The following is a 25,741-nucleotide window of genomic DNA, read 5'->3' as shown; positions in this document are numbered from 1 at the left end:
ATTAAACTCATATTTACACATACATATATGAATCAATATGTTCTTGAGCATATATGCCTAACCATAAGGGCTAAGAAAAACAAAAGAACTTAAGGTGGTGGAATCCCATGTGGTTTCCAAATTTCTTTTGGCAGAAATGATGTGGGTTTCCCACTAACCTCTGTCTCACCCAATTCCTAATTTGAACTCCACATAAAAAATTTTATTCAAAGATATATATATATATAAAAGAAAAAAAAAAAGCAAAAGAAAAGGCTTTGATTTTATATTATATTCTATAGCATTGTATTCCTTTGAATATACTTCCATATTATTCTTTATTATTATTAATGATTATTTTTGTTTTTTTTTTTTTTGAGTGAATGATTCCCTTATGAAGTCCCCCACCATTAATTCCTTCTTCTACTTAAGCTGTGTGAGGTTTGTTCTCTCCTTGCATACTCCACACATTTTGATCTTCCTCTCTAAGGTTTGCTTCACATTTCATCTCTCTCAAATATTTTCTTAGTTATGAAAATATATTCTACTCTCATGTTGTTTTTTTTTCCTCTTTTGATGTAACATCTCGAGTTTTAAGTAAATTTAAGTTAATTATCTTAAATTAATAAATTTTAATTTTCTTTAATTTTTGAAATTTGGAGTCAAATTGAGATAATTGGATAAGATGATTAATTTAAATTAATTTGATAAGAGATTAAACGTTTTAGATTTAAATTGATAAAAATTTGAAATATTTGTAGTTATTTTGGCAAAAGATTTAGAAATCTTGGTTAAAAAAAATTTTTAGTCCCTAAACTTTTATAAATGTAACAATTTAATCGTTCCTGAACTTTGGTTTATAACGATTTAGTCTCATGTACTTTGTGTAATAATTTAGTCATTATACTTTAAAATTTGTAAATTTGTAACAATTTAGTTCCTATTTTAGAAATTACTGTTAATGTTTAATGAGATTTCTTGCATAAATAAACCGATAAACTATTTAGAAATTCAATATTTTTACAAAATACAAAATTTATGTCATAAAATAATAAAAATTGACATATAATTTTGATATTTTTTTAATGTTAGAAACTAAATTGTTACAAATTTAAAAATACAATGACTAAATTGTTACTTATTAAAATTTAGAGAATAAATTATTACTTTTATAAAATTTAGAGACCAAAAGTATTTTTTACCCACAATTTAAGAAAGAAAAGGAGAAGAATTTGGAATTCGGAACTCAAGCGAATAAATGAATAAATAAATATATATATATATAAAACACCATTCACACCTCTCTCAATCTCCCAGCCTGTTCTCTTTCTATATATCTCACGCAAACAAGGTGACCCATTAGAAGAAGAAGAAGGAAAAAAAAAAAAAAACCTGGCAGATGCCTGCAGCCGGATCCTGTCGTCGCCCGATTGCATCGGTTTTAAGATGAAACCTGATGTTTATCTGATACATTGAAAAGGAGAATTAACTAGTTATATTTCTATGTATATAATTTTGCAGGGAAATAATTAAGAGATATTATTGTTTGAGAAAAAGAAGGAGGTAGAGAATAAATTAGTGATGGGTGATCAGGAGGCATTGGAGAAGAAGAACAAGAAAGTAGTGAGAGAAAACAAATTGCAAAGAAGCTATTTTGATGTGTTGGGAATTTGCTGTTCTTCAGAAGTTCCTTTGATTGAAAACATCCTCAAACCCCTCGAAGGAATCAAACAAATCTCTGTCATTGTCCCTACAAGAACACTCATTGTTGTTCATGATTCCCTCCTCATTTCCCAACTTCAAATTGGTAATTCTTCTTCTTAATTCTTTTACTTTATTCATCGCTTTAATTTCGAGTTTAGGGTTTAATCGTATGTGTTATATCCGATAATAATATCCTCGTCTTGTTTATTTAGTCCTAACCCTTACGAGCCTGTTTGATAAGAAATCTGAAAAATAAAAATTCGAAAACAAGAGATTCAATTAAATGAAAACAGAGTTTTATCAAATATGTGTTTGGTAGCAGATTCAGAAATTAGATCATATATATAAATCATAAAATTAGTTGTACTTGCACACTAAATATTTAGTTGATAATAAATTTTTTTATAAATATGTTTTATGTAAAAAAATTTGTATAGTTATTATTCTTTTGATAATATGTAATTTATAATACATTATATAATACATAATTTGATTTTTAAAAAGTGAATTGAGTTTATAATTTGATATACTGTATTTTTAAATGTTTTTATTTTTATTTAATATAATTCTATGTTTAAGATTTTACTTTATTTACGCCCACATCTTAATCTTATTACTTAATTAAACAATTCATTTAAGTTTGACTTAATTGGTTTGTTCAATTCCAATGATGAAAAATAGTTGGGAAATATTTAAAGAAGTTGTGAAGTAGGGGTGAGCATGATAGATTGAAAAATTGAGTCGACTGATCAAACTCGGTTGATCGGAAAAGAAGAGTAATCGGTCGGTGTTGGTTTGAAAAATTTTCAAATAAAAAAAAAAAACTAAAAGATAAAAGCGACCAAATTGATTGACGGACCAAAACAACTGACCGACCAACTTTTACTCTTTGATAGTTAAAGTTGGTTTAAACATTTACTAAGTCGATCATAATCAATTCGATGACGATTTGATCGAAAAACTAATTTCAACCGATCAATACTCATCCTTGGTTTGAAGTATGAAAAAGTCTATCCATTCATTCATGCATTTATCAAACTGGAATAATATATGAATCTCATAAAAACCACACATTTATTGGTGATTGGTAATTTTATTATTATTCTTTTTTTAAAAAAATAAAGTTCATTAAAAGACTCAAATCTCTTCATTTATTTAAAGGCTAAACAAAATAGTATAGAAGTCCCATACTAAAAATAAAATAAAGTTATTCATAAATCTACTAAAAATAAAATTGTATCGAATAGAGCATTATAGTACTTCTAATTATATGTTTAATAGGTTTGTAAATCTTTAAAAAATGTCAAATAAGTTAAGGATCTATTAGATACAAAATTCAAAATTAAACTAAGATAAATGAGGTGTCAAGAATGTGTCAACTTAACTGAGATATTCTGATACATCTACTAACTTACACTATGGATTTTTTTCAAAAAGAAATTCAAAGTTAAATTAGGATCTATTGAACAAAATTTAATGTTTTAGGATCTATTTGAAACAAACTTGAAAATTTATAGATTATGGTCCTTTTTAATAACCATTTAAGTTTTAGTTTTTTAAATTAAAAAAAGTAGTTTTCAAAGAGTAGTGTTTGTTTTACCATTTGACTAAGAGTTTCAAGAAATATAAAAATCTTAGTATGAAATTTAGTATATATTTTTAAAAACATAAAACTAAAAACATAATTGTTATCAAATGAAACTTAAATTATTGTAATTGAACCTAATAAATATTAAATAAACATACTAATTTGTAACCAAAAAAAAAAATAATTTGTTATTGTAATTATTTGATAGTGAAAGCTCTAAATGAAGCAAGATTGGAGGCAAATGTACAATTAAATGGAAAGGGAATAAGCAAGAAGAGATGGCCAAGTCCTTTTGCAATAGCCAGTGGGTTGCTTCTAACGGCGTCGTTTTTGAAGTATGTGTACCACCCGTTACGGTGGCTCGCCGTCGCCGCCGTTGCCGCCGGCATCTTTCCCATTCTTCTAAAAGCCATTTCCGCCATTCGCCACCTCAGAATTGATGTCAATATTCTTGCTATTGTTGCTGGTAAAGTTAAATTTTCATTACTTTTTATTGACTATATTTTATATTTATGTATGTGAAATTTTGCTTTACAAATAGCAATTTCGGAGTTTGTTTGGTAGGCAATCTAAAAATTGAAATTTGAAATAAAGAGATTCAATAAAGGGGATTTTCAAAAATTAAAATTAAGAGAAATTATTTACACAAAATAATAAAATTTAAATCTTATTTTATAGAAATTGATAGAAGTCTATCAATGTCTATTAGTGATAAAAACTGATAGAAGTCTATTATTGATATTATGTGATAGATGCTGATAAAAAAAATATTTTTTTTACTATTTCTATAAATAGTTTGACATTTTTTCTATATGTAAAAATTTTCCTTCAATAAAAGTAGAATTATATTTCACATATTTCACATATGTGTTTTGTAGCATATTCTGAAATTGAATATTAATTCAAACAATTGTTCAAAAAGTGTTAGTTGATAATATATTTATAAATCATAAAATTAATTGTAGCTACCCCACTAAATATTAGATTTAATATAAACTATTATGAAGTGATTTATGAATTTATTTTACATTAAAAATTTTGTAATCATAATTTACAATACATATTCTAATAAAATAAAAATAATTTAACATGAATGGCTACATTTATTAGCATTTTTATCTCTTTTTTATACATAAATTCTACCTTTTAAAATTTTAAATTAAAAAATATGAATACAAATTTATTTTTATAAAATTAATTTTCATTATTTGAAACATAAAATCCGAAAACAATTTTAAAAAAACAAAATCCAGATTACTTATTAACAAACATAGTTTCATTCAATGAAAATTTGAAAACATAAAATAATTAGATTAATTACGTCAAAGAGACTCACACCTATGATATGTAACAACTCAATTAAATTAATAAAAGTATAAACAAAGGTATGGAAAATAATTTATTAGCACATTAATTAAGACTAAAGAATAGTATATAATAGTAGAGTTTGAATTCTTCTCCACCATAGTCCCCTTAAATTTTCATTTTTATTTGGAAAAATTTAATGTTTCATCAGTATACAATGATACGTATTTATGCTAATTGAGCTATATGGTTAATATCGTTAATTTTGGCAGTTGTGGGGACAATTGCAATGGATGATTACATGGAAGCTGGGAGTATAGTATTTTTGTTTTCCATTGCTGAATGGCTTGAGTCAAGAGCAAGCCACAAGGTTAGCCAAAATAATCATAATCACAGGAATTATTTTGACCGATTTGGAAACTATTCGATTTTTTGTTTTTTTCACAATAGTTTCCAACTTTAAAAAAAAGATCGATTTTTTAGTCAAATTTTAAAAATATATATATATATATATTTTTGTTTTTAGAATTTTACTTGGTTTTTGAAATGATTGGTAAAAAGTATATAACAAACCAAGAAGTCTAAAGGTGAAATAAGATGTGTTTATAAGGTTAAATTTCAAAAGGAACAATTGTAAATATAGCAATCAGACTCAAAATATTTGTAAATATAGCACAATACAAAACAATTTATAGATATAACAAAATTTAAAGTCTGTTTTCGCAGTCTAACAATGATAGACTAAATCAATAATAAGATCTATCAATAATATACCATATTCTACCAGCGATAGAGTATTTCACCGATAGATTTTGCTATATTTGTAACTATTTAAAAATGTTACTATACACTTAATTATTATTTCTAAAAGTACTACCAAATGCGATAACCCTTTTCAAAAATTAAAAAAAAAAAAAACATAAATGGTTAGCAAACGAGTTGCAAATCTAAATGAAAATGGAATTTCCACTCATAGGCCAATGCTGCAATGTCTTCATTGATGAGCTTAGCCCCTCAAAAAGCCATTATAGCTGAAACTGGAGAGATTGTGGATGCAAAAGAGGTGAAATTAAACAGTGTGTTGGCTGTGAAGGCTGGAGAAGTTATTCCCATTGATGGTATTGTTATAGAAGGCAAAAGTGAAGTTGATGAAAAAACTTTGACTGGAGAAACTTTCCCAGTTCCCAAACACAAAGATTCTCTTGTTTGGGCCGGTACCATCAACTTAAATGGTAATTAATACTATTCTCCAACTTTTTCTTTTGTTCTAAAATTTCTAGTTAGGTTTAAATATCATTTTCGTCCCTATATTTTAGGATTTAATTCATTTTAGTTATTAAAATTTTAAAATCGATCAATTTGGTCTCTTAAAAATAAAACAAACAAAAATGATCTGTTGAAGCAAAGTTGAAATTATAAGAGACTAAAATAAACATTTTGAGAGTACAAAGACTAAAATGAAGAAAAACCAAACGTATAAAAATTAAAATAATATTTAAACCAAAACACTACTATTCTTCATAGAAGTTGCAATATTATTCTTTAATATTTCATAAATGTTCCATAATTACCATTTCAAAGTACCAATTAGTTAGATTTTGGTAGTTGAAAAAGTATGACACCATCACACTAGCTTCAAATCTCAATTTTTGATCCAAGATTCTACTAATAGATTTATATTTCAAAGGGCTTTTCTTTTCTTTTCTTTCTTTTTTTGTTTTTTGGAGGTCAAACGTAGCATTGCAACTTTTTTTTTTAATATTTTATTTAAAAAAAAGCAAAGTTTAGTTAGGATTTTTGTTTTTAATAATTTAGCCCCCCACACAAACATTTCCTCAAATATATATAATAGTTAAGACAATTTTACTTTTAGTGTTAAAGCTTTCTCCTTTCGATGTAATTATAGGTAATATTTAGTTACATCGAGGATATCGTCTATTTTTATACATCTCATTCTTACCATACACATAAAAAAGGAGTTAAGATATTTCAAAAAAGACGTGTGAAGAATTTGCCACATAACAAATTACGATTGGACAATTTGATGGGATATATAAATACAAATGCTACTTGGATACACCTAAATATTTTTCTTATTATATTTCGGCACAACAACGTGCTTTTTAATTTAAGTTGTTTCATTTGATGTTTTCTACGTAGGTTATATTAGTGTTCGAACTACAGCTGTGGCTGAGGACTGTGTGGTGGCAAAAATGGCTGAGCTTGTAGAAGAAGCTCAAAATAACAAATCAAAAACTCAGAGATTCATTGATGAATGTGCCAAATATTACACCCCAGGTAATAATAATTAACACAAAATTATACTTCGGACTTTGAACAATAATTTTGAGAGATGAAACATTTTGGTGCTCCCAAAAATTGTTCAAATTGTTCTAGATTTTTTTATCTTTCTAACTTTATATAATTAACTTTTTAATTTAAAAAATAGGAGACAAATTAGAGTGAATTTTGAAATCTTGATTTTCATCCTATATATATTTTTTAAAAAAATCTAAATCCAACTAAGGGCGATTTGATTTTATTTTCTTAAATTAAAAACAATAAAATCAAACATTTTGGTGCTCCCAAAAATTGCTCAATTGGCATAATGCATCAAAAGTTTTGGGTTCAATTCGTCCACCCTACATGTTGGGACAAAAAGAAAAATAAAAGTGTAGAGAGGCCTTACAATCTTTGTAAGATACCTAAGTTATTTTTTTTCTCGTTGTCAATTGGTTTTTGCAAATGAAACTCTATATTTATCTAATTATATGTTTTATTCAAATAATATTTCTCAAAACTTGGAACCAAAATGAGTTAATTATCCAAATTCAAAGAAAGAAAAAAGAGTTATAATATCACTTTGATCTTTGTATTTTGAGTTCCATTATATTTTAATTCATATAATTTCAATTATCGCATCTTAATTGTACTTTCAATAAAGTTTAAATCTACTCCTTTAAGATTAATTTTATTGAAATATAATAATAATATGCTTTATATAAGAAAAATAGACCGTAAATATGTTTTCACAATTTATAAAGAAAATGTTACTAGACTAATTGTGTATTGGACTAATTTTAAGATTTATTGAAAGTGAACTCAGCGAGAGTACAAATGAAAAATTACAACTCTTTTCACATGAATTCTCATTTTACCATCTTATATTCACCTTCTTTTTGCAGCCTAATAAGCATAAAAAGAATCCAAAGCCATCACTTTTAGCATTTTCAATCTAAACACCTTCATTTGTTGTTTACTTCGTGTTCTTTCTTCTTGCATGTGTTTTGTTTGCAGCTGTTGTTATCATTTCAGCTTGTCTAGCAGCCATTCCAGCTGCATTAAGAGTTCATAATCTCAGCCATTGGCTTCACTTAGCTTTGGTGGTTTTAGTGAGTGCATGTCCTTGTGCCCTAATCCTCTCGACCCCGGTCGCTGCCTTTTGCGCCCTTACGAAGGCCGCCATGGCCGGAGTTTTGATCAAAGGCGGCGACCACCTTGAAGTTCTTGCAAAGGTTAAGGTTATGGCATTTGATAAAACTGGCACAATCACCAGAGGTGAATTTGTTGTAACACATTTTCAAGCTCTAAGAGACGATATTAGCTTCCACACCTTGCTCCATTGGTATTTCCACAAAAACTTTATCCTCTAATTTCTAATAATGTTTATTTTTCGATTTCCTCTCTAACCTTTAAAGAATTTTCATTTTGTTTAAATGAGCTAGTAAGTGTATTTATTGATGATTTGATTATAAACATTTGGTTTTTTAAAATTGAGCTTATAAAAACTTTAAGATACCTAAGAGTTTTTTCACTTTTTACTTATGTTTTCAAAATTTAAGTAGAGTGTTTTAAAAATTTATGCATTGTTATGTAATGATTTTGTTTTTAGTTTCCCTATTTTCGAAAATTAGGCTTGTTTCTTCTAGATTTCATAATATATAGTTCTCACATTTATTGTAAAGACAAAAATATGCTTTTTGATTAGTTTTCAATTTTTAACAATTTTTTAAACCATTAATTAGGGGAAAGTGGATATCAAAAAAAAAAAAAAAAATAATAATAACAATAATAAAAAAGAAAAAAGAAAAAAATGGTGATAGTGATTGTATTTATAAGCATACTTTACCTAAACAAAAAAACCAAAAAACAAGGTTCTATTTGATAACCATCTGGTTTTTTATTTTTGGGTTTAAAAAATAAGCTTATAAGCATTCGTTATCTAAGTTTTAAAAACTAACAAAATAGTCTTTAAAAAATTATTTTTGTTTTTTTGAATTGGCTAATAATTCAACTCTTTTACTTAGCAAATATAAAAATCGTATTAAAAAATTGGGAGGAAATAAACACATTTGTTTAAAAATTAGAAACAATAAAATTAAATGATTACTAAACAACGTCTTAAAATGTATTTTTTTTTTATAGAGGAAACATAATGAAGGTGTTATTGATTGAATTGTGTAAATTAGGGTTTCAAGCATTGAGAGCAAATCAAGCCATCCAATGGCAGCTGCCCTAGTCAACCATGGAAAGTTGCTTTCTATTGATCTTAAACCCAAAAACGTTGAGGAATTTGAAAATTTTCCAGGAGAAGGTGTTCGGGGGAAGATAGATGGAAATGATATTTACATTGGAAGTAGAAAAATTGCTGTTAGAGCTGGTTACACACCAGGTCTACGATTAAACCCTTTTCACCTCTTTCTCAATCTTCTTGAAAATAAATTGATCACGAGAATAGCTATAGAAAATAACTTCATGAAATTGTTATCCAAAGTTGCTTATATAATTGAAAACGTTAGGTTTTCAAAATCTTAATTATTTTTCGGTCTAAATTTAATTTCTTCAGATTTGAGCTTTGATGATGAAACAAAACAAGAGCAAACGCTCGGATATGTATTTTGTGGGGGGACAATAATTGGATCCTTCGGTCTTTCGGATTCTTGTCGTTCGGGAGTTAAAGAAGCGATCGAGGAGATTAAGAGTTTTGGTATTAAAACAGCTATGCTCACCGGAGATTGTAATGCAGCTGCCATGCACGCCCAAGAACAGGTTTTTACTTCATATTCCTTTTATGCTTCTCGCATATATTTTATATTTCAAATAGTAGATTTCAAACTCTTGTAATATTATTTTTTAACCATTTGTTATTAACAGCAACCGATTTATTTTACTTCATATATTTCTTTTATGCCTCTCACATATCTTTTTAAGTTTTTGAATTTAAAGGTGATCTAAATGAAACTTCAAATTTTAACGTGAATTTTTGTAACAACGTGTTATTTGCAGCTCGGGAATGCGCTCGACATAATCCATTCGGAACTTCTACCAAAGGAGAAAGCCAATATAATAAAAGACTTTAAAGAGGATGGAGCAATAATTGCCATGGTTGGAGACGGCTTAAATGATACCCCAGCATTAGTCACTGCTGATATTGGCATATCAATGGGTGTTTCAGGTTCAGCATTGGCCACTGAAACTGGGAATGTGATTTTAATGTCAAATGACATGAGAAAAATTCCAAAAACTATTAAGCTAGCTAAGAAATTCCATACAAAAGTAGTTCAAAATGTCATTTTGTCAATCAGTACGAAGACTGCAATCCTCGGCCTGGCATTCGCCGGACATCCCCTAGTCTGGGCGGCAGTCCTCGCCGATGTTGGTACTTGCCTATTGGTTATCTTGAACAGCATGCTCCTTTTGAGAGGAATTAATCACAAACATGGAGAGAAATGTTGCAAATCTTCCAAACCATGCTTGACAAAATATGGACAGCGATGCGATGGTGGTAACACTCGATTGTCTAGTCATCATCACGATCATCATCATCATCATCATCATCATCGATGCCATGTTGCTGATGATCAATCCTCTAGTCGAGAGAATAATCATGTCCATAAACATTATAAAATTGAACTTCCTCAAGATCACGATAGAGAAAATTCTGAAGTGAACCAAAAGAAGAATCATCAATGTAGTGATGAGTGTGAGGAAACTAATGTGGCTCATGAGAAAGAACATAAATTTTATTACAACCATTCAAATCAATGTGAGAAAGAGAGTAATGAAAATTCTTCAAAGAAAGTGGGTGAATCAAATTGTAATTGCCACTCACATCATGTTACTATTGACATTCATGAAGGTAATGAATGTGAGAGAGTAGAGCACAAGTAAGAAGTTTCATATGAGGAATTAAATAACGATTGGTGTGAAATTTAAAGGGAAAGAGAATATAAATGAAGAAATGCTAAAAGGCCATTGACATTGATATGTATGGTCTTTATAGCTTTCTCCTTTAAAGCTCTAGAGTCTAGGCAAATAATGCCACTTATTCACAAATCATATTTTTCCCTTGCTTTTTTTCCCCTACTTTGGTATATTTGCTTTGTTTTCATATTCTATCCTAAGATTATTCTTGTTCGCATTGATATATATATATATATATATATATATATATATATATTAAATCACTCAAAATTCTATGATTGATTAGTTTGTTTAGAATAATTTTTTAATGTGAAGAAACATGATAAATTTTATTATCCAATGTAATTGAGTAATAATTTGTCAAACTCAAAAAGATATAACTCATCAAATTTATTACCGATTAATTTTAATAGAATTGTCACTTCAAATTATATGAATCTTGTTATAGTCAAACTTTTAATACTTATTAATAACCAAACAACTTTAAATTATTTTTCAACTAAACTCAATCTCAAACTAGAAATAAAGATAAATTTAATTTTCTCAAGTCAAATTTGTAAATTAAACATATGTTTTCACTTCTTTCACATAAATTTGTAATGTAACAACATCAAACATCATAAAATGAATTTCATTCCAACATTTTAGTACACTTTTTTTCCTTCTATGATGACCTAGTTATTAGGTTAAAAGGTCACAAAGGTTTTCATAACTAATGTAAGGCAAACTGACAAGCGTAACTTGTTTTTGAATAATAAAAAAACAGAAAATAGAAAACAAACAACTAAGATCGCACCATTTATTAACTATACGGTTTTTTTTTTTTTGTTCTTAAAAATTAAGTCTATAGATACTTATTTTTATCTCTAACTTTCTTGTTAATATTTTTTTAGTAATGATTTAAAAAATTAAACCAAATTTAACCGTATAAGTGTGGGGGTTGATTTTCTCTTTTTGGTGGGCTAGGTTTTTGTAACAGCCCATTGAGCACCCTTATCCAAGCCCATCTCTATGTTTGAATTCCAATGATTGTCTAGGGTTGCATCTGCCTCTGTGGTGCGTCTTTGTAACGACGGCAACGCCGGTTATCTCCGACCACAGACGACAAGACCGCAGCTTCGACAAACTCTCAGCGACGACGTTTCCAGCAGCGGTTTTCTCCCTTTTTGACGAGGTTCGGTAAAGACCCACTCTCATTCAATCTCAGATTTAATGGCTTCAAATATGTAGGATTAAGCGTTTTCCGATACCAACCAGCAAGATTCGAGTCGTTTTGGGTTCATAGTAGTTTCCAAACTATTTGGTCACTTTCCAGCGACGATCCAAGTCGATATTGGGGAGTTTTAGGCGTCACAGCTCTATTTTAAAGGTGCTGTGAAATGATTTATAATCCTTGGAAACTCTTTGATCGTAGTTTGGACTTGATTCAAAGTGTTTGGATTGAGATTTAACGTTGCTTTGGTTAAGATTACACCTTGATTTTATTATTTTAGGAGGTTTTTTTCCCCTTTATAATTTTGAGAAAGATTGACTATTAGGATGCCTTTTAAATTTATTTTGTTTAAGAACTTTCTGGGAGTTGAAATCCTATTTTCGTTTTTAATTTTGTTGTGGTTTCCCTTGAATTTGGGTGGTTGTATAGACTAGGTTCTTTATTTTGTTTTGAGGATTGGTTTGAGTTTGACTTTAGTTTGAATTGGTTAGTTATGTTACATGTTAGAATTTGGAAAGTCTTGCTGAGCCTGGTTAGAAAGTGTTTTGAAGATTAGTTTTCTTGATTGGATTTGAAGTTAAAAACTTCAAATTGTTTATCTGGTGATCTGTAAGTTTGTAGTGTTTATGGTTTCGTTGTCATGTTGCCGAAATTTCTAAAGCATCATAGATAGTAGAGTTAGTCAAGGAGTAAAATTTGTCAATGTTCCCTAGTTTAGTTTTAAATTTGGAGGTGTTACATTCTTCTTCCCCAACGTTTCTAATTCTCTTTCTTTCCAATCACCTTGGTGCCATTGCAGAACTGATTCAATTCTCATTCTATTATTATGAACAAAGGCATTGGTGGTGGAATTGGCCCCACCGCGGCAGCTGCAGCGGCGGCAGCTCAGAAACAGAAACTGCTTCTCCAAAGAGTGGAAACCGATATAGCCAACATTGTTGACAATTTCACTCACCTTGTCAATGTCTCTAGGGTAACATTCTTCCCTTTGTCTTGTAATTCTCTTTGGTGGTCTATCTGCTTGATCTTCTTGATTGAATCATCACATGTTTGGAATTCTTAATTCAAACTTAGCCTTCTTCTTTCCTCAGGTGAATGATCCACCTGTTAGAAATTCACAGGAATCTTTCATGATGGAAATGCGTGCGGCCAGAATGGTAAGATAATAAAATTCCCTTCGCTTGTTTACTCTCTATGTATAGTTCCTTTCAAGTTAACTTCTGGATATAGATAGCTCTCTTATTCGTTCTACAATTGAATGATAATCATCTTATGAAGCCTTGATTTCTAGGGATAATAAAATTCCCTTCGCTTGTTTACTCTCTATGTATAGTACATCTCTTCCAGTAAGTAATTCTTCTCCTCTACCAGCATTCCCAAACACACTCTCTTCTTTAATTGAGGTGGTCTTCAATTTTATTATATCCCTCTTCAATCCTAATTCATTCTTCAGAAAAACTTAATTGAGCTACCTTTTAGCTAGAGCAATGGAAGTTACCTTGTTGAATACTAGATACCTTGGGGATCGTTCTAAAAGAAACAACACTGTAGAAATTCATTCAACATCACTGCCTTGATATGGTGTTAATTCATGATTCAAAGATTGCTGTTTTGACAAGAAATTCATCAAATCATTATGGAGCTCCAATGAAGTCGGTTGGATTTATGTTGAATCTATTGGGAGATTGGGTGGTTTACTGATTTTGTGGGATGATATAAAGATTAAACTTAAAGAAGGCTACGCTTTCTCTATTCAAATCCATTTTTAAAACAAGTCATTTTGTTGGGGCAACAAAGATTTATAGGCTAATTGACTATATAGAAAGAAAACATCTTTGGAGTGGAACCTGGACTCTATTCTCACATTGTGAAGATACCTTGGTGCATTGGAGGGGATTTAATTTAAATATAACCCTCTGGGTTCGTGAAAAATCACCATTAGGAAGACAAACCAAAGGTTGGGAGATCATTCATAACCATCTTTGATAGATAGGTTTTTTGTTTCTTGGGAATGTGATGAGTTATTCGACAATTGAAGGGTATTAAGACAAGCTGCTTTTTTTTTTTTTCTCTCTGATCATCCCTTACTCTCAGAAGCTGGATGCATTGTTTAGAGGGCACCCCCTATTAGATTTTGTAACAGTTTGATGCGAATGTCGGTTTGTGAGGTGAAGAACCATCGGGCAAACTTCTCTTCAGGACCATTATGGTTGGGCTGGCTATGTACTAGTTTTGAAGTTGAGAACTTTTCATAGATCGTCATGTCGTTGCATTTGCGAAATTTAGCTTGTGGTTAGGTCTTTTCTGGTGAAAGTATTTGGCCTGCTTTTACTAGTATTGGTTCTTGTTATCAGCTGCTGTGTTTGCTTTTCGAGGTTTTTCTGGAGTTGAGAATTGGTTTGATGAGCCTTTTTTGTTTCTTGGCTGTTCTCATTTGACTGTAATTGTTTTAAGATCTTGTTCTGTTTTCTCTTTTGTTTTTTTTTCCTCTTTTGGGAGTTTGTATCATTGAACATTTTCGAAATGATATGTTATTTCTTGTTCAAAATTTGCATTTTGGTTTCAAACTATCGAGGCTTCTTATATTCATAATGATCATTCACATATAAGATTATAGGCAATAATAAATCAGGGATTATCAGCTTGATATCGACAATTGCTTTTCATTATTATTGTTATGGCTCTACTATTATAGTGTTTTTCTACTTATTTCTTAATAGGTTCAGGCAGCTGATTCTCTGCTGAAGTTGGTTTCAGAACTTAAGCAGACAGCAATATTTTCTGGATTTGCTTCACTAAACGACCATGTGGAGCAAAGAATTGTGGAATTCAATCAGCAGGCACAACAGACTGACCGTCTTTTATCTACAATTGGTGAAGAAGCTGCTGCCAGCCTGAAGGAGCTTGAATCTCATTATTATTCTTCAACACAGAGAACTAGTCAGAACAACCTGACATGATTTGTAAGTTATGAATTAAGTAAATCAATGTTGTGATATTGTTGGCTTCTAATCTAAACTCACTTGTTTGCTAACCTGGATAATGAGACGTAAATGAACTCTTCTAGCCTATGTTCTTAGCATTCTTCTTTAGCTTTTATTATTACTAGCAGAAGGGTTTTTAGTCTTCTCTTACTCAACTCTTTAGGAGATTAGGATGGCAGAAGGGCTTGATAAGGATGTAAGACATTTATTAAGAAAATATGAACAATCAGGATTATTAGTGTTCAACTACGTTGTTGCTGAGGACTGTGAGCATGTGGTGGCAGAAATGGGTGAGCGTGAAAGCTCAAAATAACATAAACAAAAACTCATAGATTCATTGATGAATGTGCCAAATAGATTATACTTCTTGTACTCTGAACAATTTGAGAGACATTTTGGTCCCAATGTTTCAAAAATAGATTTCAAACAAGCAGAATAATCCTTCAAATTGGACTAGAATCAGGGGCAGAGACAATAAACCATCATAGACAGGTGACAAATTTTTAGAGATGGAACATTGTATGGTGCCTGCACTCCAAAATGTCTACTTCATAGTCATAAAATTGTTTAAAAATTGGTCTAGAATTAGGGGCAGTGACCAAATTTTACTTTTTGAACTTTATATAATCAACTTTTTGGGAGCCGAATTTTAAAATCTCGACTTTCATCATACCTTTTTAAAATAAGAAAAAACGTCCTAAGGGGTATTATTAACAATTTTATGACTAAATAATTACTAAACAATATTATATGATTCTCAATAGGGCAGAAGTGGTTACCGAACATATTACTGTTTCTAGTTCTTAAAAAACAGGAAACAAAAATATTATCAAACGGGGCTTATATAACCTCTTTCTTTCCTATTGAGAATCATACTCTTTTAAAGATACTGATAAAATTTTGATGGGAAAACATAACTTGTTCCATAACTTCTTATCCTTGATCAAAGTTGTCATCTTCTTTGGCAGTTTGGTAGTGATCAAGATCCAAAACCATTACTTTGGCATTCATATACTATACTTTCTTTTTTACTTCTCTTGCATGATTTTGTGCAGCTGTTCATTTCTATCAGCTTGTCTAGCAGCCATTCCAGCTGCATTGAGAGTTCACAATCTCAACCAATTGGTTTCACTTAGCTCTGGTGGTTTCAGTGAGTGCATTTCCATGTGCCCTAATCTTCTTCATCCTGGTTGTGGTTGTGGCCTTATGTGCCCTTGAGAGCTTCGATCAAAGGCATTGACCACCTTGAATGGAGTTCTTGACAGGATTAAAGTTATAGCCTTCGACAAGATCGGGGCAATCAGTAAAGATGAATTTGTAGGAACTAATTTTCGAGCTTTACGAGATGTTATTAGCTTGCACAGCTTGATTCATTGGTAAATAGTAGCGTAAAAACATCACCAATTCCTAATGTTGATGGTGTTATCTTACATTTTTCAAAATTTTCACTAATGATTTTCATTTTCTTTAAATTTTAATGGACCAAGTTATTGCATTTTATTTAAAAAAATGTACATTTTTTTTTCATGTGCAGCTATCCAATCGTTTCTGTTTAAGTTAAAAAAAATTAGGAAATAATAATTAAATTTAATCTTTAAAATATTAAAATCAGAGAATATATCTCAATCTAATTTGAAAATAAAAGATTAATTATATATCTTTATATAATTATTCAAATTACGTATGCTAATGAATTGAGTTTCTTGATATTTGACTAATTTTTTTTTATTTGCCAAAAGAATCTTTTATCAATCAAAATAATAATTAAAAATTATATAGTTCGTTTAAGATCTAGTTTCAAAGATAATTATGATAATTTTATAAATCTACCACACGTAATGTTAAATTAAAGAAAAAAAAATGGAAATACATTATCTAAAAAGTATTTTTGTCTAAAAGACGGAAGAAATATAGATATGCGCGAGCGCGCCCATATATATATATATATATTGGTTTTGAAACTATTTAATTATATTGTGATTACGAAAACTATTTAGGAAAATATTGTGATTACGAAAACTCCTACACATTTATAATATATAGTGGTTTTGACAAGATTTAAGTTGTAGCCATCGACATACATATATAGATCCTTTCACTTAAGTAACACACAAGTAGACACAAACTTATCCATCAAAGAATTCAACGACAAAAGCTTTCAAGGGTTGTTTTGAAAAAAAAATAAATTAAAATATCAAGGGTTAAAATAAGGTATAATTGAAATAATCTCGTTGCTTAAGGAGTTTTTTTTTTTTTTTTTTTTTTTTTTTTTTTTTTTTAAGTTTATATAATTTAACTTTATAAAAAAAAATACCCCACACCTTTGTTATTTATTTAAAAACAACTTATATTCTTTCAATAGATGTAAGATCCTTTATTCAACTTTCATAAGTATTTCAAAACTTCCTTTGGAGTAAAACAATTATTAAAATGTTGGACGTAAAGTTGACATGTCTGAATGTCGTGCTTTCATACTTAATCTAGGAAAATGACACTCTACATCACCACCATGTTGGTTTTTAGCCAAATGGTCAAATAGATTTCTACTCAAAAGATAATTTTAAAATTATGAAATCATGGAGTGATATATTATCCTTAAGGAGCTATTTGAGACGTTGAGTTGAGTTATGAAATCTGGAGTTATTATGTATGTGGAGTTAAGAAGTTTGTATTTGGAGTGAAAAGTTGTTTAATTTGGAGTAAGGAAACTGTATTTAGGGTGCATAGTTGAGTTATTAAGTTAGGGGTATATGGTTGTTATGGGAGCTTGGCATCAGAAATGGTTACCAGAAGTGGTCGTCGGAGCATGTCACCAAAGTTGGTTGTCGTCAGTAACCCACAGGTTGAGTCATTGGAGATATTGGAGAGAGGGAGAGAGAAAGAGGGGAAGATGGACTTCGTTGATAAATGTACAAACGAGTGAATACATTAAAGTTGGTGGAGTTGATTTATTTACCATCGACTTGTAAAGTTGGTAGGCTAAATATTGAGTTAGTTTTAACTCAACCTAAGCCATGCCCCAAATATCCTTAAAAGATCATGAATATTTAAAAAACAAAATTGGTGGACATGGCAAAATTATAACAAATACCCTTGCATTTTATTATTTGTTTAAAAAACCTCATATACTTTCAAAAGTGGTAATATTACCCTCAAACTTTCATCAATCTTCCAAAAGTACTCTTGGAATAAAAAAATGAACATAAATAAATACTTAGAATTATGTAGCAATAACCTAAAATGACCTTGTGATCTAAATTTTCGTTCTAAATCATTGTCACACTATTTTAAATCTCAACTTTTATCCTATATTCTAAAGTATTTCTACTTCAATATATATTTGAAACATTTATGAAAGTTGAGAGGTAATCATACCATTTTGAAAGTTGATGGTATTTTTTTTTATGGAATTTTAACAAACATCATTTAGTCGGAGTTTTTTTTTTTTAAAATATGGTGATTAGGAAAACAATTTAGGGAAATATAGTGGTTTTGAAACTATTTAGAAATCTATGGTTGTTTTGGAGATTTCGAGGTGGGGATTTAGTTTAAAATATTTTGTCGAGGGTTCAACCCTTGAACCTTCGACCTGTCGAAAATTAAAGAAGAGATCGAGAGTTTGACCCTCGATCTGAGAAGAGGACGAGGGTTCAACCCTCGACCTGTCGAAAACTAAAGAAGATCTGTAAGGGAAGATGAGAAAATTTAAAAGAAGTCGAGGGTTACCTCTGGAAAATTATAGAACAAACCCTCGACCTAAAGGAAATTAAAGAATCGTTTAGTAATTATATACACGATCGCACACAATCGTTTAGTAAAATTATTATGCGATCGTTTAGTAATTCTTTATTAACGTAACAATAGGTGAAAACTTTCAGAAAGAACAAGTGAACGATGAACAACTTCTTTATTAGAAGCTAAACGATCGTTTACAATCTCTCCACGATCGCTCGATATGATTAAACGATCGCTTACTAAATCCTCTGCGATCGACCACAAACTCCTACACGATCGCTTAACTATTACTATTACATGATTGGCTTCCCAGAACCTATACGATCACATACTTTTTACTATACGATTGTATACCAAATGCTACACGATCGCTGAGCTTTACTACACGATCGCCTAGTGGAAGTAGACGATGAGTGACACATTGCGATGGCCTCTCCGCGACAACGTCTTCCAAACTCCCACTCTCAAGAGCTCTCTTTCCTCACTACATGATCGCCCACAAACTTCTACACGATTGCTTAGCTATTATAATTAGATGATCGCCTTCTCAAAACCTATACAATTGCCTACCTTTTACTATACGATCATGTATTAAGTGCTACACGATCGCTAAGCTTTACTACACGATCGTTGAGCTACATGTATCAAGTGCTACACGATCGCTAAGCTTTACTACACGATCGCTGAGCTATTACATGCTCGCCTAGTGGAAGTACACGATGAGGGCACGCTGTGATGGCCTCTCGAGAGCTCTCTTTCCTCACTACACGACCACTCACTAACTTCTACACGATCACTTAGCTATTACAATTAGACGATCACCTTCTTAAAACCTATACAATTGCCTACCTTTTACTATACGATCGTATACCATGTGCTACACGATCGTTAAGCTTTACTACAAGATCGCTGAACTACTACACGCTCGCCTAGTGGAAGTACACGATGAGGGCACCCTACGATGATCTCTCGAGAGCTCTCTTTCCTCATTACACGATCGCCCATAAACTCCTACACGATCGCTTAGTTATAACAATTAGACAATCGCCTTCTCAAAACCTATACGACTGCCTACCTTTTACTATATGATCGTATACCAAATACTACACGATCGCTAAGCTTTACTACACGATTGCATAGTGGAAGTACACGATGAGGGCACGCTGCAATGACCTCTCGAGAGCTCTCTTTCCTCACTACACGATCACCCACAAACTCCTACACGATCACTTACCTATTACAAATAGACGATGGGCTTCTCAAAACCTAGCATACCTTTTACTATACGATCGTATACCAAATGCTACATGATCGCATAGTGGAAGTACACGATGAAGGCAAGCTGCGATGGCCTCTCAAAAGCTCTCTTTTCTCACTACACGATCACCCACACACTCCTACATGATCGCTTACCTATTGCAAATAGATGATGGCCTTCTCAAAACCTATACGATCGCATAAATTTTACTATACGATCGTATACCAAATGCTACATGATCGCTAAGCTTTACTACATGATTGCATAGTGGAAGTACATGATTCGGGCACGTTGGGATGGCCTCTCGAGAGCTCTCTTTCCTCACCACACGATCGCCCATAAACTCTTACATGATCGCTTACCTATTACAAATAGACGATGACCTTCTCAAAACCTATACGATCACATACTTTTACTATACGATCGTATACCAAATGCTACACAATCGCATAGTGGAAGTACACGATGAGGGCACGCTGCGATGGCCTCTCGAGAGCTCTCATTCCCTACTACACGATCGTCAACAAACTCCTACACGATCGCTTAGCTAAGAATTCGAATCTCTGCAGTGCGCGTCAGAGTGATTTAAATTGTCGACCTCCTTTAAAACAAATCCAAATCTTTGCAACGTGTTAGCGTCTCGTCTCATCCCGCACTGCTTTGCTAACCTGTGGGTCGAGTTTTGAAAACTTGACCATTTAGCTTATAACCCCACCATCTCTTCTCATTTTCTCACACTACTTTCTCATTTTCTCACACTGCTTTCGTTCCCTCATTCTTCTCACTACCTTCGTTCCTCACTGCCTTTCAACCTTTAAGATCAGCCTCTCATTATACATTATTGTATATTCAATTTTTTTTTATTATAATTTATAGAGTTGTACATTATTCTTTTAATTAAGTTGTACATTATTTAATTAAGTTAATTAAGTTGTATATTATTCTTCTAATTGAGAAATAAATATATATATATTTTTTCAGATCATGGCTTTAAACCCATGACCTGTTGATCTTGTGTTTTGTACGACCAGTCCATTCATCGATCATCTGTTGTATGGCGAGATCGTACTACTGAAGAAATATCTTGCAGGCATCGAGAGGCAGTTCTCCAGCGCACTATCCCACTCCACCCTCGAATACTATCGCTACTGCGCACATCTGGATTCTATGGGGTTGCCAGATTGGGATTTATTCAGTTGGACTGGCATCTGATCATAGCCTTGGTCGAGAGATGGAGGCTTGAGATGCATACATTTCATATACCTGTTGGAGAGTGCACTATCACTCTACAAGACATAGAACTATTGTTGGGGTTACTGTTGATGGTGAGTCGGTCACCGGAGTGATGTACAATGACTGGTCACAAGTTTGTCAACTGTACCTCGGTATGACCCCCAACGAGCTCGATAGCCATTCGGGCACTAAACGAGCTCCGTTTCCAAAACCGTCTGTGCGTACGACTTTTTCTCATCGTTCTGAACCCCGGACTCCGTTTTCAGATTCTCGCCCACTGGAAAGTTCGCACATAAAAATTGGGCTCCGGGGCACTCCCGCCAAGCCCGATAACATTTTGGGGCACCAAACGAGCTTTGTTCCTAAAACCGTCTGTGCACACGGCTTTTTCTCATCGTTCTGAACCCCTGGGTCTATTTTCAGATTTTCACCCACAGGAAAGTTCTCGCACAAAAATTGGGCCCTGGGCACCCCCGCTGGGCCCGATAGCCATTTGAGGCACCAAATGAGCTCCGTTCCTAAAATTGTCTGCGCGTACGGCTTTTCCTCATCGTTCTGAACCACTGGGTCCATTTTCAGATTTTCGCCCACCGGAAAGTTCACGCACAAAAATTGGGCCCCGGGGCACCCCACCGGGCTCGATAGCCATTTGGGGCACCAAACGAGCTTCGTTTCAAAAACCGTCTGCGCGCACGGCTTTTTCTCATCGTTCTGAAACCGTTAATTCGTTTTTAGATTTTCGCCCGCCGGAAAGTTTGAGCACGATAGCTATTTCGGGCACCAAACGAGCTTCGTTCCCAAAACCGTCTACGCGCACGACTCTTTCTCATCGTTTTGAATCACTGGGTTCGTTTTCAGATTTTCGCTGGGCGGAAAGTTCGCGCACAAAAATTGTGCCCCGAGGCACCCCGACGGGCTCGATAGCCATTTGGGGTACCAAACGATCTCCATTCCCAAAACCATCTACGCGCACGGATTTTTCTCATCGTTTTGAACCCCTGGGTCCGTTTTCAGATTTTCGCCTGATGGAAACTTTGCGCACAAAAACATTCTCGCCGGGGAACCCCCGCCTGGCCTGATAGTTATTTGGGGCTCCAAACGAGCTACGTTCCCAAATCTGTCTGCGCGCACGGCTATTTCTCATCGTTCTGAACTCTTGGGTCCATTTTTAGATTTTTGCCCGCCGGAACGTTTGCGCACAAAAATTGGGCCGCGGGGCACCCCCGCGGGGCCCGATAGCCATTTGGGGTACCAAACGAGCTCCGTTCCTAAAACCGTCTATGCGTAGAGGTTTTTCTCATCGTTCTAAACCCCTGGATCCGTTTTCAGATTTTCGCCCGTCGGAGAGTTCGTACACAAAAATTGGGCCCTAGGGCACCCCTGCCTGGACTGATCGCCATTTGGGGCACCAAACGAGCTCCGTTCCTAAAACCATTTGCGCGCACGACTTTTTCTCATCGTTCTGAACCCTTGGGTCCATTTTCATATTTTCGCCCGTCGGAAAGTTTGAGCACAAAAATTGGGCCCCGAGGCACCATTTCTGGGCACGATAGCTATTTGGGGCACCAAACGAGCTCTATTGCTAAAACTGTTTATGTGCACGACTTTTTCTCATCGTTCTGAACTCTTGGGTCTGTTTTCAGATTTTCGCCCACCGAAAAGTTCGTGCACAAAAATTGGGCCCCGGGGCACTCCTGCCGGGTCCGATAGCCATTTGGGGCACCAAATGAGCTCCGTTCCAAAAATCGTCTGTGCGCACGGTTTTTTCTCATCGTTCTGAATCCCTGGGGCTGTTTTCAGATTTTTGCCTGCCGGAAAGTTCGCACACAAAAATTGGGCATCGGGCCACCCCCACTGGGCCCGATAGCCATTAGGATCAACAAACGAACTCCATTCCCAAAACTGTCTATGCGTACGACTTTTTCTCATCGTTCTAAACCCTTAGATCCGTTTTAAGATTTTCGCCCGTCGGAAAGATTGCGTACAAAAATTAGGCCGCGAGCACCCCCGCTGGGCTCGATAACCCTTTGGGGCATCAAACGAGCTCCGTTCCCAAAACCATCTACGTGCACGACTTTTTCTCATCGTTCTGAACCCCTGGGTCTGCTTTCAAATTTTCGCCTGCTGGAAAGTTCGCGCATAAAAATTGGGCTTCGGAGCAGCCCCGTCGAGCCCGATAGCCGTTTGGGGCACCAAACAAGCTCCGTTCCCAAAACTGTCTGGGCGCACGACTTTTTCTCATCGTTTTGAACCCCTAGATCCGCTTTCAGATTTTTGCCCGTTGGAAAGTTCGCGCAAAAAAATTGGGCCTTGGGCCACCCCCGCTGGGCCCGATAGCTGTTTGGGACACCAACCGAGCTCTGTTCTCAAGTCCATCTGTGCACACGGCTTTTTCTCATTGTTCTAAACCCCTGGGTCCGCTGTCATATTTTCGCCTGCAGGAAAGTTCGCGCACAAAAATTGGTCTTCGGGCACCCCTGCGGGGCCTGATAGCCGTTTGGGGCACTAAACGATCTCCATTCCCAAAATCGCCTGCGCGCACGACTTTTTTCATCGTTTTGAACCGCTGGGTTTGTTTTCAAATTTTCGTCCACCGAAAAATTCGCACACAAAAATTGGGCCCCGGGGCACCCCTGCCGGGCCCGATAGTCGTTTTAGGCACCAAACAAGCTCCGTTCCCAAAATCATCTGTGCGCACGGCTTTTCTCATCGTTCTGAACCCCCTGGTCTGTTTTCAGATTTTTGCCCGTCGGAAAGTTTGCGCACAAAAATTGGGCCCCAAGTCACCCCCGCAGGGCCCGATAGCCGTTTGGGGTACCAAACGAGCTTCGTTCCCAAAAATCGTTTGCGCGTACGGCTTTTTCTCATCGTTCTGAACCCCTAGGTACGTTTTCATATTTTCGTCTGTCGGAAAGTTCGCACACAAAAATTAGGCCACGGGCACCCTCGTCGAGCTCGATAGCCATTTGGGGAACCAAAATGAGCTCTGTTCATAAAATCGTCTGCGCGCAAGGCTTTTTCTCATCGTTCTGAACCCCTTGGTCCGTTTTCAGATTTTCGTCCGCCAGAAAGTCCACGCACAAAAATTGGACCCTGGGCATCGCCGCGGGGCTCGATAGCCATTTGGTGCACGAAACGAGCTCCATTTCTTGATCCATCTGAACCCATGGGTTTTTCTCATCGTTTTGAACCCCTGGTTCTATTTTCAGATTTTCGCCTGCCGGAAAGTTCGTGCACAAAAATTCGGCCCCGGGTCACCCCCGCTGGGCCCAATAGCCATTTGGGGCATCAAACGAGCTCCATTCCTAAAACTATCTGTAGACACGCCTTTTTCTCATTGTTTTGAACCCCTGGGTCCGTTTTTAGATTTTCGCCCGTGGGAAAGTTCGCGCACAAAAACTGGGCCACGAGGCTCCCCCTGGGCCCTATGGCCATTTGGGGCACTAAACGAGCTCCATTCCCAAAACCGTCTACGCACACGACTTTTTCTCATTGTTCCGAACCTCTGGGTTTGTTTTTAGATTTTCGCCCACCGGAAAGTTCGCACACAAAAATTGGGCCCCAGGGCACCCTCGCCGGGCCTGATAGCCATTTTGGGCACCAAATGAGCTCCTTTCAAAAAACCGTCTGCGCGCACGGCTTTTTCTTATCGTTCTGAACACCTGGGTCCATTTTCAGATTTTTGCCAGCCGGAAAGTGAGCGTACAAAAAATGGGCCCCGGGGCTACCCTGCCGGGCCCAATAGCCATTTGGGGCACTAAACGATCTGCTTTCCTAAATCGTCTGCGCGCACGACATTTTCTCATCGTTCTGAACCCCTAGATCCATTTTAAAATTTTTGCCCGTTGGAAAGTTCGCGCACAAAAATTGGGTCCCGAGACACCTCCGCCGGGCTTGATAGCCATTTGGGGCACCAAACGAGCTTCGTTCCCAAAATCGTTTGCGTTCGACTATTTTTCATCGTTTTTAACCCCTGGATCCATTTTTAGATTTTCGCCCGCCGGAAAGTTCGCGCACAAAACGTGGGCCCTAGGCACCCCCGTCTGGCCCGATAGCCATTTGGGGCACCAAACGAGCTCTGTTCTCAAAATCGTCTGCGCGCACGACTTTTTCTCATTGTTTTGAACCCCTGGGCCCGTTTATAGATTTTCGCCCGCCGGAAAGTTCGTGCAAAAAAATTTGTCGCTGGGGCACCCTCGTTGGGCTCGATAGCCATTTGGGGGCACCAAACAAGCTCCTTTTCTAAAACCGTCTGTGCGCACGACTTTTTCTAATCATTCTGAACCGCTGGGTTCGTTTTCATATTTTCGCCCGTCGGAAAGTTAGTGCACCAAAATTGGGCGCCGGGGCAATCCTGCCGGGCCTGATAGTTATTTGGGACACCAAACGAGCTCCGTTCCCAAAACCATCTGCGCGCAGGGATTTTTCTCATCGTTCTGAACCCTTGGGTCCGATTTCAGATTTTTGCCCGCCGAAAAGTTCGTGCACAAAAATTGGGCCCTGCGGCACCCCCGCTGGGCCCGATAGCCATTTGGGGA

The 25,741-nt window shown here is 34.7% G+C and overlaps 2 protein-coding genes across 7 annotated transcripts; both read left to right on the top strand.

Annotated features, from left to right (window-relative positions):
* Nucleotides 1–337: 337 nt before the first annotated feature.
* LOC120080559 (putative inactive cadmium/zinc-transporting ATPase HMA3) lies at nt 338–11,876 on the top strand. 4 transcript variants are annotated; one of them, XM_090314737.1, is made up of 11 exons: nt 338–469; nt 1,501–1,786; nt 3,480–3,737; nt 4,849–4,946; nt 5,553–5,808; nt 6,737–6,874; nt 7,874–8,201; nt 9,046–9,248; nt 9,423–9,625; nt 9,863–10,715; nt 11,747–11,876. In XM_090314737.1, exons 2-11 carry the CDS (start codon nt 1,561–1,563, stop codon nt 11,797–11,799), a joined length of 2,616 nt encoding a protein of 871 aa, XP_090170863.1. In that variant the 5' UTR covers nt 338–469; nt 1,501–1,560; the 3' UTR covers nt 11,800–11,876. The 4 variants fall into 4 exon arrangements, with proteins under 4 accessions (XP_090170863.1, XP_090170865.1, XP_090170864.1 ...); XM_090314739.1 differs by lacking the exon at nt 11,747–11,876 and having other exon boundaries at nt 9,863–10,873; XM_090314736.1 differs by lacking the exon at nt 338–469 and having other exon boundaries at nt 1,272–1,786.
* On the top strand, nt 11,814–16,449 carry LOC120080601 (mediator of RNA polymerase II transcription subunit 22b-like). Of its 3 annotated transcripts, none has more exons than XM_039035322.2 (5): nt 11,814–11,954; nt 12,793–12,966; nt 13,085–13,150; nt 14,714–14,956; nt 16,033–16,449. In XM_039035322.2, the coding sequence occupies exons 2-4, from the start codon at nt 12,820–12,822 to the stop codon at nt 14,951–14,953; spliced, it is 453 nt and encodes a 150-aa protein (XP_038891250.1). In that variant the 5' UTR covers nt 11,814–11,954; nt 12,793–12,819; the 3' UTR covers nt 14,954–14,956; nt 16,033–16,449. The 3 variants fall into 3 exon arrangements, with proteins under 3 accessions (XP_038891250.1, XP_038891251.1, XP_038891252.1); XM_039035323.2 differs by having other exon boundaries at nt 11,819–11,959; XM_039035324.2 differs by having other exon boundaries at nt 11,948–12,149.
* The last annotated feature ends 9,292 nt before the right edge of the window (nt 16,450–25,741 follow it).

The sequence above is a fragment of the Benincasa hispida genome, chromosome 6 (assembly GCF_027475165.1).
Source record: "Benincasa hispida cultivar pf3 chromosome 6, pf3_genome.v1.1, whole genome shotgun sequence".
Classification (NCBI taxonomy): domain Eukaryota; kingdom Viridiplantae; phylum Streptophyta; class Magnoliopsida; order Cucurbitales; family Cucurbitaceae; genus Benincasa; species Benincasa hispida.
Note: the sequence above shows the minus strand (reverse complement) of the source record. Positions and strands in the feature narration are given on the sequence as shown.

Coding starts and splice junctions, on each gene's coding strand:
- LOC120080559 (XM_090314737.1), top strand. CDS start 1,561: ATGGGTGATCAGGAGGCATTGGAGAAGAAGAACAAGAAAGTAGTGAGA. Junction 4,947..5,552: donor AGTCAAGAGCAAGCCACAAG/GTTAGCCAAAAT, acceptor TTCCACTCATAG/GCCAATGCTGCAATGTCTTC. Junction 8,202..9,045: donor TTCCACACCTTGCTCCATTG/GTATTTCCACAA, acceptor TGTGTAAATTAG/GGTTTCAAGCATTGAGAGCA.
- LOC120080601 (XM_039035322.2), top strand. CDS start 12,820: ATGAACAAAGGCATTGGTGGTGGAATTGGCCCCACCGCGGCAGCTGCA. Junction 12,967..13,084: donor ACCTTGTCAATGTCTCTAGG/GTAACATTCTTC, acceptor TTCTTTCCTCAG/GTGAATGATCCACCTGTTAG. Junction 13,151..14,713: donor AAATGCGTGCGGCCAGAATG/GTAAGATAATAA, acceptor ATTTCTTAATAG/GTTCAGGCAGCTGATTCTCT.